A 14481-nucleotide genomic window follows, 5' to 3' on the forward strand; every position below is an offset into this window, starting at 1 on the left:
ACCCAGGTGGAGCACTGGACAAAGGCCCAGAAAGGGAATGGCAGGAGGTGAGTCCTAGACTCAGGACAACTGCTCATAATGAGCCCATAATGTAGTGACAGCAGCTATCATTTATCCAGCACTGACTGGGCAAGTGCCGGCCTCAAGCTCTTCCTCCATTACCTTTATAAATCCTGTAATGACCTGCGAGGAGGGCTGAGGTCCCTGGTTTATAGACAAAGAAACGGGGACTCAGAGGAGAGAATGAACCTGCCTAGGGTACACAGATCAGTGGCAGAGCCAGAGTTCACAGCCAGGTCTTTGGGCCTGCAAAGCCCCCCTGGGATTGCATCAGAGGTGTCTCGGTTCTTCTGAGAGAATGCCCTGGGACATGCAGCATGCAGATAGTGACTGATCTTCCCCTCTTGTGCTGCCTTTTCTCCACATCTGAGAAATATGCATAGAAACTAGAGTAAACACCGGTCCGTTTTTAGATTCCAGGCACATAGAGAAGTGCTCAGGCATTGTTGACGCTGGGCTTTATCATGCCCATTCCTTGCAGACGTGGTTTTTAATTATTTAGAAGGCATGCATGCTTGCTATTTGCAAAGCACGATCTGTATTTTATTGTAAGTTTAGATTAATTAGGACACATTTATGAACGTAAAGATTTCAGGGTTACCCAGCCTCTCTGCTGTCCCCAGAGCCACTGTGACTTGTCTTCGTTATGAAGATGTGGCAGTTCCCCTCACCACCCTCAGGCTTCTAAAACCCACTGCCAAGACAAGAGATCATAAAGCCACTGCGTGGTCAGCAAGCTCCCGGGGGCCTGGAGTGGCTGCGGCAGACGTGCCAGAGCCAGTTTCAGGTCCAGTCTACACTGGGCTCCTTCCCGGATGGGGTGCCTTCCAAAGTGGGCTCCCTATGGGAAGCCGGGAGCCTCGGGGTTGCTCTGGTAGAGGTTTGTTGTTCCCCTGAACTTCGTGATGGGCTCAGCTGGGCGCCCTCAGTCTCCCTCCTTCGTAGAATCAGAATTTTGAAGTTAAGTCGGGAGGCAGAGTAATAGGAGGGGAAGAACCCGGGGAAATGGCGGGCCTGTGAGGAACCTTCTGTGGCATGGTACAGGGTGGACTTGCAAAAATTGGGTGACTGATGATAAAATGTTTGGTTGTTGGTTGTGACATTCCTCTATATAACTGTCTCAGCAACCCACAAACCTAGTTACTTTGCTGTACATAGTCGTCTGTCTTTGGGATGGGGGTGGCACTTTGGGGAGTTGAAGGATGAGAAGCTGAGGAGGAGATGAGAGGAGTTTGGGGGGAGGATTTTGACCTTTTCCTAGGGTGTAAGCGGGAATTTGAGCCGTTCTTATCTAAGGGACAGGATGCCATCCGCTCTGTCAAGGAGAACAGTTCATTGGCTACAGAAGTCACCAAATAAGCAATGGGAGGGATTCCAGTCTAGTGGCAAAAGCAGATTGCAGTGGGCTAAAAGCAAAGTAAAGCGGACTAGAAGGAAGTGCTGTCAGCCTCTGAGTGGGCCAAGTGATCAGGCTCTGATCATTTGCTTGTATCTTGAAAGGTCTGCATCGTGCATTCCTAGATTTCCTGAGGGTGTTTGTAACCTTTTTAGCGAGTAATAAATAGATCCGGCTGGTTAACAGAGGCCTCTTCTACACTTTCCATTTGAAAATGTGCAAGGTGGGTATCTCTGCTTTTTTGTTTAATTAAGACTGTGCTAATCTCAGGAGACTGAGCAGGTTAAGACGCTGGAAGGGTTATTTGGACTGCAATGTGATCCGGTGCACTTGGCTTCGACCTGCACAGGGCAGAATTTCTCACTATTCTTTCAGTACTTGGAAATATAGATCATATTACACATCATTAAACTCCTTTTGAATATGGTTTGCAGGAGACAGATGGACATACCTTTAAAATCTTACTACAATCTAAGAACTTATTTTGCAATTCTAGTCTTCCGTATTTCCCCCCAGTGTTGAACGTAATGCATCCCATAGTATCTGAGGAGGGATTGGTTCCAGGACCCCTGTGGTTACCAGAACTCTGCAGATACTCAAATTCCTTGCCAGAATGCCATAGTATTCACATATAACATCCTCAACATCCTCCCGTGTGCTTTAAATCCTCTCTAGATTACTTCTACTACCTAATTCATTGCCTGCACGCACATCACCTCATTCACAAGGCTTCAGAATAGTGCTCAGTGTGCAACAAATTAAAGTTTTGCATTTTAGAACTTTCCAGAATTTTTTTCTCATATTTTCCATCCACAGTTGGTTGAATCTGCAGATGTGGAACCTGTGGTCATGGAGGGACAAATGTACTTGTAAAATAAAAGGCAGGGGTGCGGGGCAGAGAGAGGTAATGGCTGGGGCCTCAAATGCTACAGTAAAGAACAGAGTAGAAAGTGGAAGTTTGCGGGGTTGAGATCGGAGTTGGGGGAAGAGTCGCGGCTGCATAAGAGAGTGATTATAAAATAAGTACGTTTCGTGGTGACATTTGCGTAGTGGCTGTATCAGAATGTCCAGTTTAATGCCCTTGTGGCCACTGAGCAGGATGTGAGAGCAGGACTCCCCTTTTGGGGGAATGCTTGTGTTGGGGCCCAGCAAATGGATCTGCTGTCAGAGCAGAGCTGCCCGGGAGCCCCTGCCTGCATCCCTGGTGTCCCGACCTCCTTTTATAGCACTGCCTCCCCTTCTCCCTCCACCATCGGTTCGTCACCATGGTTTGGCCTCCAGACCCAGGGCTCACCCTTGTGCTGATATCTTTGGGGTTCCCCCTCCCCCAAATCGTAGATTGTGGCAGCGGAGGGCAAGGTTAGAGGGGAGCTTGGGACATTGGGGCACTGCCCAGTAGAGGCACTTCAGACATGTGGGCGGGCCCCAATCGTGGGGAAGAGTGCGTGGGAGGGAGCTCAGCCGGGACGTGCTGCGTCGTCTGTAGTTCGCTTCAGGCAAAAGGGACCATGGTTGGTAAAGTCCTGAACCTCCTGGGGGAAGACCCCACCTGGGTTCTGCCACCGCTGCGCCTCTGATGGAGGACTCAGGCACTACCTGCGCCTCAGTCAGGTCTAACGTTGGGAACTCAGTAACAAACTCTGCCACCTAGTGGCAGACAGACATGCATGACAGAGTGACAAGGCTAGGTTAAAGAGAGCTTCAGGTTACCCCCTATAGTTACCATTAAAAGGAAGAAAAAAAAGCTACCATATTGAATGGCAGCTATTTCTAACCCTCACAACCTGTAAGTGATGCTCTTTATCCCCATTTTATGGCGAGAAAAGGGAGACTTGGAGGACGTAAATGACATTTGCCTGAGGTCATATAGATATGAAGTGATTAAATGAGTTTAATTTGAAGAGAACAGCAGGTTCTCACACTTTGGGGAGGCTTCTGAGCCCCCAGAGGGCTTGTTAAAAACAGGTGGCTGGTCTGGCCCCACAGTTTTTGATTAGTAGGTCTGCAGTAGTGCTGATAACCTGAATTTAAAAATATTTTTAAATTTTAAGTGTTTTTAATATTCATTTATTTTTTAAATTATTTATTTTAATTTTATTTATTTATTTGTTTTTTTAATTTGACCGGAGAGAGAGAGAGAGAGTGAGAAAGCAAGCTTCCAGGTCCAGGATTTGAATTGCGGTCAGCCATGTGGGAGTTCATTCAGCACCTTAACCACCACACCACCTGCTGGCCCCAATTTATTAATTAATTTATATATATATTTGCCATGATTTATCAAGCCACTGGGTGGCAGGAATCAAACCATGGTTAGCCATGTGGGAATCCAGTGCATCAGCCACCACGTTGTATGTTATTTCTTGTTGACAATAACTCTATTTGGGGGGTAAGTGTGGCATTTTGATATGTTTATACATTGATGAATGACTAAATCAAGCTAAGCAACATATCTGTCACCTCACCAACTTTTCTTTTTTTTTTGTAATGAAAACATTAAGACCTACTCCTTTAGCAATTTGGAAATATGATTCTTGGCTATAGTCACCACGCTGTGCAATAGATCACGTACGGTAGATGTGGTGATTTCTCCCATTACGCCGGAACTGTACCGTTTAACCAAAATCACCCCTTTGCCCAACCTCTCCACGCTCCACCATCACCAACCTCTGGGGACCACCTTCTGCTTTCTGAGTTGGACTTGGTTAAATTCTGCACCCTGAGGTCTTCCCGTACTTGTCTTCCTGGACCTGGCTTATCTCGCTAAGCTGCATTTTAGGCAAGTTTCAGAGTGGTAACGTGCTGGTTCACACACCGTGCTTGTGTGACGTTGTCCTAGGACAGTGGCACATAGGAAGCACTGTAGAGTACGTCAGGTAAACTGAGAGAGAAAGGCAGAGTGAGGATTAGAAGTCGGGCCCGTCTGACCGTAAAACCTGTTCTCTTTATTCACCATCATGCTGCTTCTCAGGGTAGACTTTCGTAGCTTAATAAAAGTCTCTTTGTCCCTTGTTGAGTTTCTTCTTCTTGGAAAACAAGATGAGGCTGGCCCCGTAGTGCAGTGGTTAAGCACTATGCATAGAGAACCAGATCCCACACTGTTGACCGTGGTTCAAATCCTGGACCCAACAGGTACATGTGGAAGTGTGCCCAAAATCCTGACAGGATGGAGAAGTGGAGAAGGGACTATAGCGTGACCACACCCTACAGAGGCGTCCTTCCTCTTCTTCTCTGTCTCTGGCAAGTGCACAGACCCTCTGGCGATTAAAAAAGTATTATTTTTTTAAAAAAGGAAACAAGATGGCTAGTTGGTAGTTCTCAGTCATATCCAGCTCTTGCTGGAGTGCTCACTGAGGGGCTGGTTCTACCTCAGGACTTCCTCGGCCTGTGGACAATACACAGTTCACGTCCTTCAGGATCTTCAGCCTGACCAGGGAAGAGATGTTTTGCAAGGAGGAAAAGGTCACGTCCACACAGGGCCTTGGAAGGTTACAGACAGTGTGATCACGAGGTCGAGCAGAACAGGAGCCCTGCGGGCTGCAGCACTGAGGGAGGCCCCGTGTCCCGGAGAATGAGTGCGCTTTAGGAAAATAGGGCGAAGGGCATTCCCGCGAGTGCGGGGCAGGGAGAACAGGGCTCTAGAAATAGGGTGGCGGGAAGGGAGCACACCCCAGGGAAGGGCCTTCTGTGCATCAGACATGGAGGCACCATTTCCTTGCCCATTTCATTTATTCTCAGAACAGCCTTGAGTCGGGTGATACGGTCCGCACCTTACAGGTGAGAGGAAACTGAGGCTCAGAGTGGTCGAGTAAGCTGCCTGCAGTCACAGGGCAGCACGTGGCAGTGCCTGAACGCAAACCCAGGGCCGACTGCTACCTGCCTCTGCTGTTGCCACTGTGAGAAACCGCTCAGGTGTGAGGGAGTGGGAGGGATTAGGATGAGGCTCATCCGTAGATGCCCCAAGTGTAGGGGTACACCTGAGAGGGATTGCCTCACTGCCTCCTTAAATTGGGGGCCGTCTGGCACCTGGCTTGCTCCAGCCTAGGCCTGGATAGGAAGAGCCATACAGAGACAGCAGGGCTGCAGGTGGCTGGGAGGCTGGAGAGCTCTGAGTGCCTGGCCCAGGAGCGGCTGGGGGCCATGGACGTTTGTTGAGCAAGGGAGTGGATGGATCAGAGCAACTGACGTAGACAAGGTAGAAGCTGCTTAGGAGGAGCTCAGTTATCTGGTGAAGAGGTAGTTCATCAATCAATATCTGGATTAGAGTAGTCCAGAGAAAGAAAGGAACTGCTGCCAGCCACTTCGGTAAGAACCTCAGAACCTCGTGCTAGGACATCAGCATAGGGAAAACCTTCCCGAGCGTCATAAGGCCCTCCTTACACATATGCACCTCCTCGAGGAGCTGATAGCTGACAAGAGGGAGAGAAGGAGGGACCGAACAGTGGCTCAGGGATGAACGGTGGTGTCCTGCAAGGCCGTCCATCATGGAAAGGTTCTGGATCCAGTCTGGAGACCTCCTTGAGAGCACTCAGCACACACTTGCCCATGATCCAGGGCTGGCTGCAGGCTGGAGTGAATTGTGTGGTATTGTTGAGGGTTCTGTTTCTCCTCCTCTCTGTCTTTCCTGCTCAAGGAAGGAAGAGATGGATGGATGGGTGGGTGGGTGGATGGGTGGATGGATGACGGGTGAGGAGGAGAAGGTGGTTTAATCATATTGCACTGGACGTGCTGGGGGTGGACAGCCAAGCTGGCCTGCTAGGGGTGTTAATAGAGAAAAATAGCTCTGGAGTCTCCTGCAGAGGGGAAGGCCTGGATGTCCCTTTGGTTATTCTCTTGGGGTACTTGCAGGACTCCCCCACGTGTCCAGCTCTGTGGGTTTACATAGGTGTGCTCTCCAGAGCCAAGCAGAGGCCTTGCTTGGATGCCTAACCTGTCCTTCCTTTCTCCCTAGCCTCCCCTCCGACCAGACGCTTCCTCGCCAGGGTCCTAGCCAGTCCCTGTCCTTCCCAGAAAACTACCAGACTCTTCCCAAGAGCTCCCGACACCCCTCAGGAGGCTCCTCACCCCCTCCTCGCAATCTGCCCAGTGACTACAAGTATGCCCAGGACCGAGCCAGCCACTTGAAGATGTCGAGCGAGGAGCGCCGGGCTCACCGGGATGGCACCGTGTGGCAGCTCTACGAGTGGCAGCAGCGCCAGCAGTTCCGGCACGGCAGCCCCACGGCGCCCATCTGTGCCGGCTCCCCCGAGTTCACCGACCAGGGCCGGAGCAGGAGCATACCGGAGGTACCCCGCTCCATCTCTGTGCCTCCGTCTCCCTCGGACATTCCTCCCCCGGGACCCCCAAGAGTCTTCCCACCCCGGCGACCACATACACCAGCAGAGAGGGTCACCGTGAAGCCACCAGACCAGAGGAGGAGCATGGATATCTCACTGGGGGGTTCTCCCAGGAAGGCACGGGGCCACGCCATCAAGGTGAGACCTGGGAAGCTGCTGGCTACTGGGGCCAGTGTTAGGGTCTGGGAGTCCACCCGGTCTGAGCACGAATTTGAGCAACGGGGTAATCATGATAGCGCATGCTTCTGCAGAACGTTGGGTGAAGGCCTGAAGGCTCTACTTGAGTTCCTCCCAGCCTGTGTGGTAGGTACTGACTATGCCCCGTTCTCAGATGAATGCTGAGGCATTGAGGGACAGAGTCACTTGCACAGGGGCCACACAGCAGGACGCCTGTTCCCTCAGCGTGGGAGGCAGGAGGTGTCTGTGTGTAACCAGTTCTGTTATTTGTAATAACCCATCTCGAGTTTTAGCTCTCCATGGGGCTCTCACAGTTGGGTGTGCTACAACCCAGTGAGGAAGGCCCGTCACCCCGTTCTCCAGACGAGGAGCCTGTGGTTCAGGGGAAGTGGCATGTGGTGGGCTACCCTGGCACTAAGTGTCCTGTCCTGTCCCCCCACCTGCAGAATTCCTCTCACGTGGACCGCCGCTCCATGCCCTCCATGGGTTACATGACCCACACCGTCAGCGCTCCCAGTTTACATGGAAAATCGGTATGTGGCGCCCCCACCCCACAGCTGAATGCTCTGACGCAGCCTCCAGAACCCTGGCCCATCTGGAGTTCCCCTCCGTCCCAGCCAGTCCCATGCAGCTCACAGGCACTACCGACGCCTGTGAGGAAACAGGCTCAGAGGAGCTGAATGACTTGGCCAGGGTCACCGAGGTGGCAGGCCATCCTTAGCTCGAGCGACGACTTTGGGGTACATGTAGGGCTTATCTTCTCTTCCAAGCAGAATTTGGCTGGCTGTGTTTTCTCCTGTTAGCACCCCTCTTTTCTTTCCTGGTCTTTGCTTTTCCCTAACTGTCTTCAGAGCCCGAGTCTGGGTGAGGTTGCTCTCTTGGTTACTGCTTTCCTGAAAAAAAAAAAAAAATGACGTCCTGCCGCCCTTTTGCTGCCAGAGTCTTTATTTGTCCTAATGGCAGAATTAATGCAATAATTGCCTAATGGCGTCCCGCCAGTGCCATCCCAGCCCCCGGGGTGAAGAGTGTAATCACCGCGGGTGCTCCTGTGGTGGCTAATTTCCGGATGTGTCTACACACCTGCAGCTGGAGGAGCTCTCCCTGCTTCTCACCCAGTTACGGCGGCACCAGGCCAAGCTGGCCAGCGTGCGAAATTTTGCCGTCGGCCAATTGCTGCAGCGCCAGCTGACCTTTCCCACCTGCCAGGTCAGCACTGGTGGGCCCTCTCAGGGCCGGGGCAGGGGAGTGACATGGTGGCCCGTGTTCTCTGTGCCCACGCTGGGATCCGTATTTGCTGTCTGGCTCTCTCTCGTTCCCTGCCTGTTTGCTTCTGGGTGCTCCTGCCAGACACTATGGTGGTGGCAGAGCCCGCTCCTCTGGCGCTGGGGAGGGGGCTGCATGTGGTGTGAGGGGCCGGAATGTGGCTTCTCTGGCTCTGCGTAGTGACTGCCAGGCTGGTGTGTGGTCATGTCCAAGGGCTTTGCAGCTGTCAGCCTTGTGGCCACTTCGGGCACTCCTTGGGCGTGCTAAAAGACACATGTAGGTCAGCCCAGGGGGAAGACGCCAGGATCCCTGACTTATCTGGCAGAGCTCTGCTGGCCATAAAGCATCATCGTGTCTCCCGTCTTGTCGCACCTCCCAGGAGCCCGGGAGCGTCATTACCACACACAGGCCCGGTGCATCCAAAGGGAGAAGTGACTGTCTTGGGGCCTCTCAGCTCGATGCATGCAGGCTGGAGCCGGCTCCAGGCCCCGCCTGGCACAGGGTTCTAAACAGTGCCGGGACTGTGGGCTTGTGCTTTGCAGGAAGGCTCCTCGAGGACAGCGGCTCTCCCAGACGCCTTGAGCAATCTTAAGAAACTGAGTCCACCTGGGCTTGTCCTCAGGCAGGGATAGGTTAGGTCATGTGATGCTGGCCCTCAGGCTGTGCAGAGGTAGATGGGGCAATTGAGGGGAGGACGATGGGATTGTCACCTTCCCTACTTGTCCTGGGGGACTAAAGAACATATTTAGGGACAGCTGAGGGACAAAAATAAGACCTTGCAGGCCATTAGCATTCCTGAACAAGGGTCCTTCAGGCCTTCCCACACTTCAAAGTACTGCCCGAACTTCTCATGTGGTTTACTTGTGTGGCTGTTTGACATCAGAGGAAGAACTCTGCCTGGTCCAGCCCTGGCTTGCTTGGCGGGGAGATTCTCCGGTTCATTTTTCTTAAGCCTTTTCAGTCCCTCTGCCTCACTGATGGCACCGCTGATCTGCTACACAAGAAAGGGCGAGTTCTAGGGAACCCAAGAGCCTTCTTATTTTCACTGTTCCCAGTAATTTCAACAGAGTTCCACAGACTGTCAGAGACACTGCAAGAAGATAGGTCAGGCCCTGGAACTTTGTAGACGCACCCCTGACATGGCCACCTGGACTCCATACTGAGAGAAAAGAGCTCAGACTTCCAGGAAACTTCCAGTGGCTGCTGGTACTTAGCGTGTTGGAACCCAGGGTCACAGTGCGGCCTTCTGGGTCACCCACGTTCTCCCTGCCTGTTCCAGACCTCTAGCCACACCAAATAGGGTCATCTTCATGCATGTGAGGTGACCTTGTCCAAAGGTTTGGTGACGAGAATTTTGGTGAGTGAGGGGGCCTGAGCTCTGCTGTAGCATGTGCTCCTCCAGGCAGACCTTGCTGCTGTCAGGAGCTTGCCGTGTCACTGCACTGCTGGCCTAGCGCTCTGGTGGGGTCCTTCCCCTAGCCCGTGAGGGGACCAGCTGGCTCCCCCACAGTGTCCTGCAGGACCCGCCATGCTGAGAGAGCGCTGTGAGCTGCACTGAGATCTTTGTGCTTCCTCCATGGCTCCAGATGTGTCGGTCTTCTGTGGTCCCTTGTCCCTGAACCCGTGCAATGTAAATTATTCACTCATGAAGCTCCGTGTTCTAAAAACCCTGGTTTTTCCCTCTCTGTGCTTCATTTGAAGGCCGATGATACCTACCTCCAGCTGAAGAAAGACCTGGAGTATTTGGATCTAAAGGTGAGTAGCTTCGGGGTCCCCGCCTCCTTGGGCACTCACCTTTCTTCCAGTGTCGCCTCGCTGGAGCTGAGCCCAGAGCCTAAGGCCGTGCAGGACTTATCAGTTTGGAGCCCAGATGAAGACATCTCCTGTCTGGATCAGAAGTTTTATTTCTTACAGACTCTGGGTGCCCTGCAGGTTCTGTTGTGAGGTCCTTGGCTTTCAGAATGAGTGCACAAGATCTTGACCTCTTCCTTCCCTCGTGCAGAACCAAAAGATCCCTCCAAAAGTAGCCAGGCGCTTCTGCAGAGCTTTCAGGGGAGGCAGGAGTGTGTGCTCGGCTCCTAGGATGCCCCCGATGTTTTCAGCCACAGGTGGTTGGGTGGGCTCTTGGTTTTGTTGCTAGGGGAGCAAGTTCCACGTGGCTGCGAGGCTCGCAGACGTCCATCTCCGTCCCATCTAGGGAGACAGAACGCTGGGCCCCTCCCTGCAGGTAGTAAAGCGGCTCTAAATGTGCCTTCACAGCAGAGGGCCTGGGAGAGCTCCTGTAGACGAGAGGCCTTCTGTCTGAAAGAGAGCTGCAGTCGTTCCCGTCCCACGGCGCTCTGGGCGCTCCCACTGGGAAAAGCATTTCTTACGCCTCAGCTATGACATAGACGGAAGGAATGTGACCTTTAACCAGCTGTGGGTGTGAGAGGAGGGTGGATGAGGGGCTCATGGGACACCCAGACGACTGCCACCAGGGCGCATCCCCTGTAGTCCCAGAGTCCCTGGCTTGAGGTGTCTTAGCACAGGGTTCATCTAGCCTCATAGAAGCAGGTGTTAAGGTGGCAGACGGGGGCGGGGGTTGGGGGTCTGAGTTACGCTGAGACACTGAAGCAGGATCAGAATATTTGATTAGAAATGAGCTAGTTTGGCACCTGCCAGTGGCATGGTAGTTAACACGGTCAACTGTGGTTTGAGTCCTAGACCCAAAAGCTTGAAAAAACATGTCAGGCATGTGTGTGTGCCTGCCAAAAATACTGAAAGGAAGAAGAAATGGAGGAGAAGGGATTGCAGCATGGCCATGCCCCATGGGGCTGCTTCCTCATTTTCCCTTTCTCTCTCTCTCTGGTGATCACATGTACTCTAAAAAAAAAAAAAAAAAAAAAAGGGAGAAAACATTTTTAAAGAAAGTAGCCAGTTACTTGTGTGTCTGTGTGCCCAGCTTTGCAGGTACAGGGAAATGCAAGAGGAAAGTTGAGGCTCTGGTTTCGAGAAACTTCTAAATAGTCTGGGTTGGGGAAGGAGAATATCCCTAAGTAATAGGCTGAGCACAGTGCCTGTGCGAAGATCTGTCTGGCCTGGTTCTCAGCCAGGATGAGGAGAGTCACTGTGGGCTGGGAAGGCTTCTGGGAGGAGGTGGCATGTGGGTGGAACCCTGAAGAGATGGAGATTGAGGTCGACTGAGGTTACTGGGAGAGAAGAGTGGGACAAGGACTCAGAGCCAGCATCCAGCATTCGGCGAGCGCAGCAGGGGTGGTGGCAGGTAGGGTGGGCTCCTGGTTCTATTGGGGCGCAGTTCTAGGAGGAAGGCACAGAGTCAGACCTGGCTTAGCACAGGAGAGCAGCAAGGACGCTCACAAGACCAGGCTGTGTTCTACCTTCCCAGCAAATCACACAGAGCTTGAGTGAGTGTTCTAAGTATGGGAATAATACCTGAGGACCCAGTTTTTTAGTTTGCTGTAGGGTGCATGCACTCACCAGAGAGTCAGAGAGAGAGAGAGAGAAAGCAAGCACCCCCCAAGGGAGACAGACACACCTCCATCCCTTCTCCTCCATTCTCTCTCAGGATTTTAGGCATGCACGCACATGCACCTAGAGTATTTTTTAAGCTACTGGGTCCAGGACTTGAACCACATAATCAGCCATGTGGGATCCAACGGCCCTAACCACCATGTCACTGGCTGGCCCAATACCTGGGGTTTCAGTGCTCTCATGTGACGGGTGGGCTAACTATACGGCCTAGCCCAGCCTCCTGTGTCCTGTTTGGTAGGCTGTGCCCCTCCCACCATGCCACAGTGGAAGCCTCACCAGTCTCCAGCCTCCATTGCCCTGGGCAGTACCGCGTTCTCATTTCCGGGCCTCCCTGGCAGCCAGTGGGCATGTAGCCTGCTCGGACCTCAGCCCTGCCCCAGGGCCCAGCAGTCAGCCCAGAGCATCCACAGAGGACCTGGGCCGATGGGAGAGGCTGCTAAGATGGACCCCAAAACCACATCAACATTGCTCAAGGCGTTTGGTGCCCCGTGCAAGGTGCTGGGAATCGGTGTCTTCTCATGGCTGTTTGTACATGAGAGCCCCAGGGTGGAGCTCCGCCTCAGCTTTGGCTTCTTCCAGGATCACAGAGTTTAAATTATGAGGGATTTGAACCATGAGGCACAGGCGAGGGGCGCAGAACGAGGAGTCCTTGTGGGCCCTGACTCTAACGGAAGCTTCATACCAGCAGGCTGTGCTGTGTGCCTATCACTGCTCAGGGCTGTTAAGTTACCCCCTGCTTCAGCCCCGTAAGGGAGGTGGTGGTATCACCTTTAACTTCCTGAGGCTCCAGAGACTGACTTTCCCCGAGCCACACAGCAGTTCCGGGGTGGAGGGGCGCTGATTGGTGTAGCTCTAGATGTAAAGCCTGCTCTCAGGTACCTGTCCACATGGCCTCTCTTAAAGCGCTGTTTCTGCTACTGTGGATCCAGAGGCATTAAGCTGTTTATGGAGCTGAGCAGGGGTCGTTATGCCAAGGAATGTGCTTGATGGGATAGAGGTGGCAAGTGGCATCCCTGGAGTGTGTCACAGCTAGGAGCAGTGTTTGCCTTGGAAGACAACAGTGCCGATACCAAACGTCCCTGGTCTTGTAGCTGCTACCTCAGTGCCCGGCTCCTCTCGGAGAACTAGCCCTGCAGAGGCGCTGCGCCAGCAGCACGTGTGGCAAAGGTGTTGGGCTCTGTGCCGTGTGTGCATATCGGTCTAACATGGCATCTCTTGGCCACCTTTAGACAGGCAGAGGCCCAGACCGGGAGGCAGTGGGTCTGCTCTGCCCTGCTCAGACCTGACTGGGCGCAGAGTTCCTAGACGGATGTCCATGGACTTTGGGATCCAGGCCAAGGAAGGCCTAGAATCAGGAGAGGAGCTGGGGGCTCAGAGGCCTGTTGCTGGGGGGATTAGCAGGTTGCTTTGATTTGCGGGTGTCTCAAATCCAGATCAGCCAGGGAAGTTAGAAAGGGAACCTGCAGCGTGCATAGCCAGGGTCGCATTCTAGGACTCCTCACGGTTCCGCCTTTGCTGGTGTGCCAGCCTCCGTTTTTCCTTCTGAACAGGGCTGCCTCTACATGGGCAGGGAAGGTGGCCCCCTCAAACCCAGGCTCACTCCCTCCCCAGACCATGGCCCCAGCTTCCCTGTGGGGTTGGGAGGAGCCCCCTAATGGGGAAGCACCACAGCAGCCGGCACAGCTAGGGTGCACGAGGGGTGGCCGAAGGACTGAAGGAGTTGGGGCAATTCGGGAGTGACACAGCTCTGATGTGTCGCCATGTGTTTACTGTGGCCCTGCAGGGGACTTAGGACCAGTGGGTGGCCACTATAAGTAGAGAGGTTTCAGAGTGGCAGGAGGAAGACAGACTATTTTTTTTAAGCATTATTTTATTTAACTTTATTTTAATTTGACCAGAGAGGGAGTGTGTGTGTGTGTGTGTGTGTGTGTGTGTGTGTGTGCACGCACGAGAGAAAGAGAGAGAGAGAAAGTGAGAAAGCAAGCCGCCAGGTCCGGGACTTGAACTGCAGTCAGTCATATGGGAGTCCAGTGCCCTTAACCACCATACCACCCACCCATCAGCCCCAGGGAAGACTTCTTACAGGGCCACCTCAGTGGTGTGAACTCCACATCACCGGGACACACCCGAGACTAGACGAGACCAAGGGGGATGAGTGGTTGGATTAGGAAAACCACAAGGCCCATTGGTCCTTAGATTCTGTGGCATGCTAGACAACATGTCTTTCGAACAGGCCCCTGGGGACACACCTGAATGGCCCCATAGGCCAGCTGGGCACAGGAACAAAGACAAGCAGTTCCTCATGACCAGCTTCTTGTCAGGGTTCCGCCCAGGTCCATGGGGGGCCTCTCTGGAGAAGGAGTCTCCTCGCCTGGCATCTGATCTGCAGGCCCCATCCCAGGTTGCCTTAGGGTCCCTGCACGTCTGTCACTGGTCCTAAGGATGTAAGGATCTGGAGCCCATCTCCACCTCTGGTTAGCGGATGGCCCTTCCAGTCGCCTGGCAGTGCTTGCTGCCCCCAGCAAACATTGCTGTTCTGGTGCCAGGTGACCCAGCACAGGCACCCTCCGCTCCCATGGAGGACACTGTGTTGACGTGTGTCTGGGGATATGTTTACTTCCCTGGCACTGTATGCGGTGGGGCCAGAACGACTAAGCATCTGTTCCTGCCTGCAGTATTGGGGTGCTCGATGTTCATTCATCTCATGTACTCCTCTCAGCA

The 14481-nt window shown here is 53.1% G+C and overlaps 1 protein-coding gene across 1 annotated transcript in view; it reads left to right on the top strand.

Moving 5' to 3' along the window:
* Positions 1 to 14481, top strand: part of PLEKHA7 (pleckstrin homology domain containing A7) — a 156006-nt gene that overhangs the window by 104521 nt on the left and 37004 nt on the right. The window contains exons 9-12 of the mRNA XM_014584603.2: positions 1 to 47; positions 6405 to 6927; positions 7413 to 7499; positions 9931 to 9984. The exon at positions 1 to 47 is cut by the window's left edge and continues 9 nt beyond it. Coding sequence (XP_014440089.1) covers positions 1 to 47; positions 6405 to 6927; positions 7413 to 7499; positions 9931 to 9984 — 711 coding nt within the window. The remainder of the gene's footprint in view (positions 48 to 6404; positions 6928 to 7412; positions 7500 to 9930; positions 9985 to 14481) is intronic.

This window comes from Tupaia chinensis, unplaced genomic scaffold (genome assembly GCF_000334495.1).
Source record: "Tupaia chinensis unplaced genomic scaffold, TupChi_1.0 Scaffold000077_1, whole genome shotgun sequence".
Taxonomy (NCBI): Eukaryota; Metazoa; Chordata; class Mammalia; order Scandentia; family Tupaiidae; genus Tupaia; species Tupaia belangeri.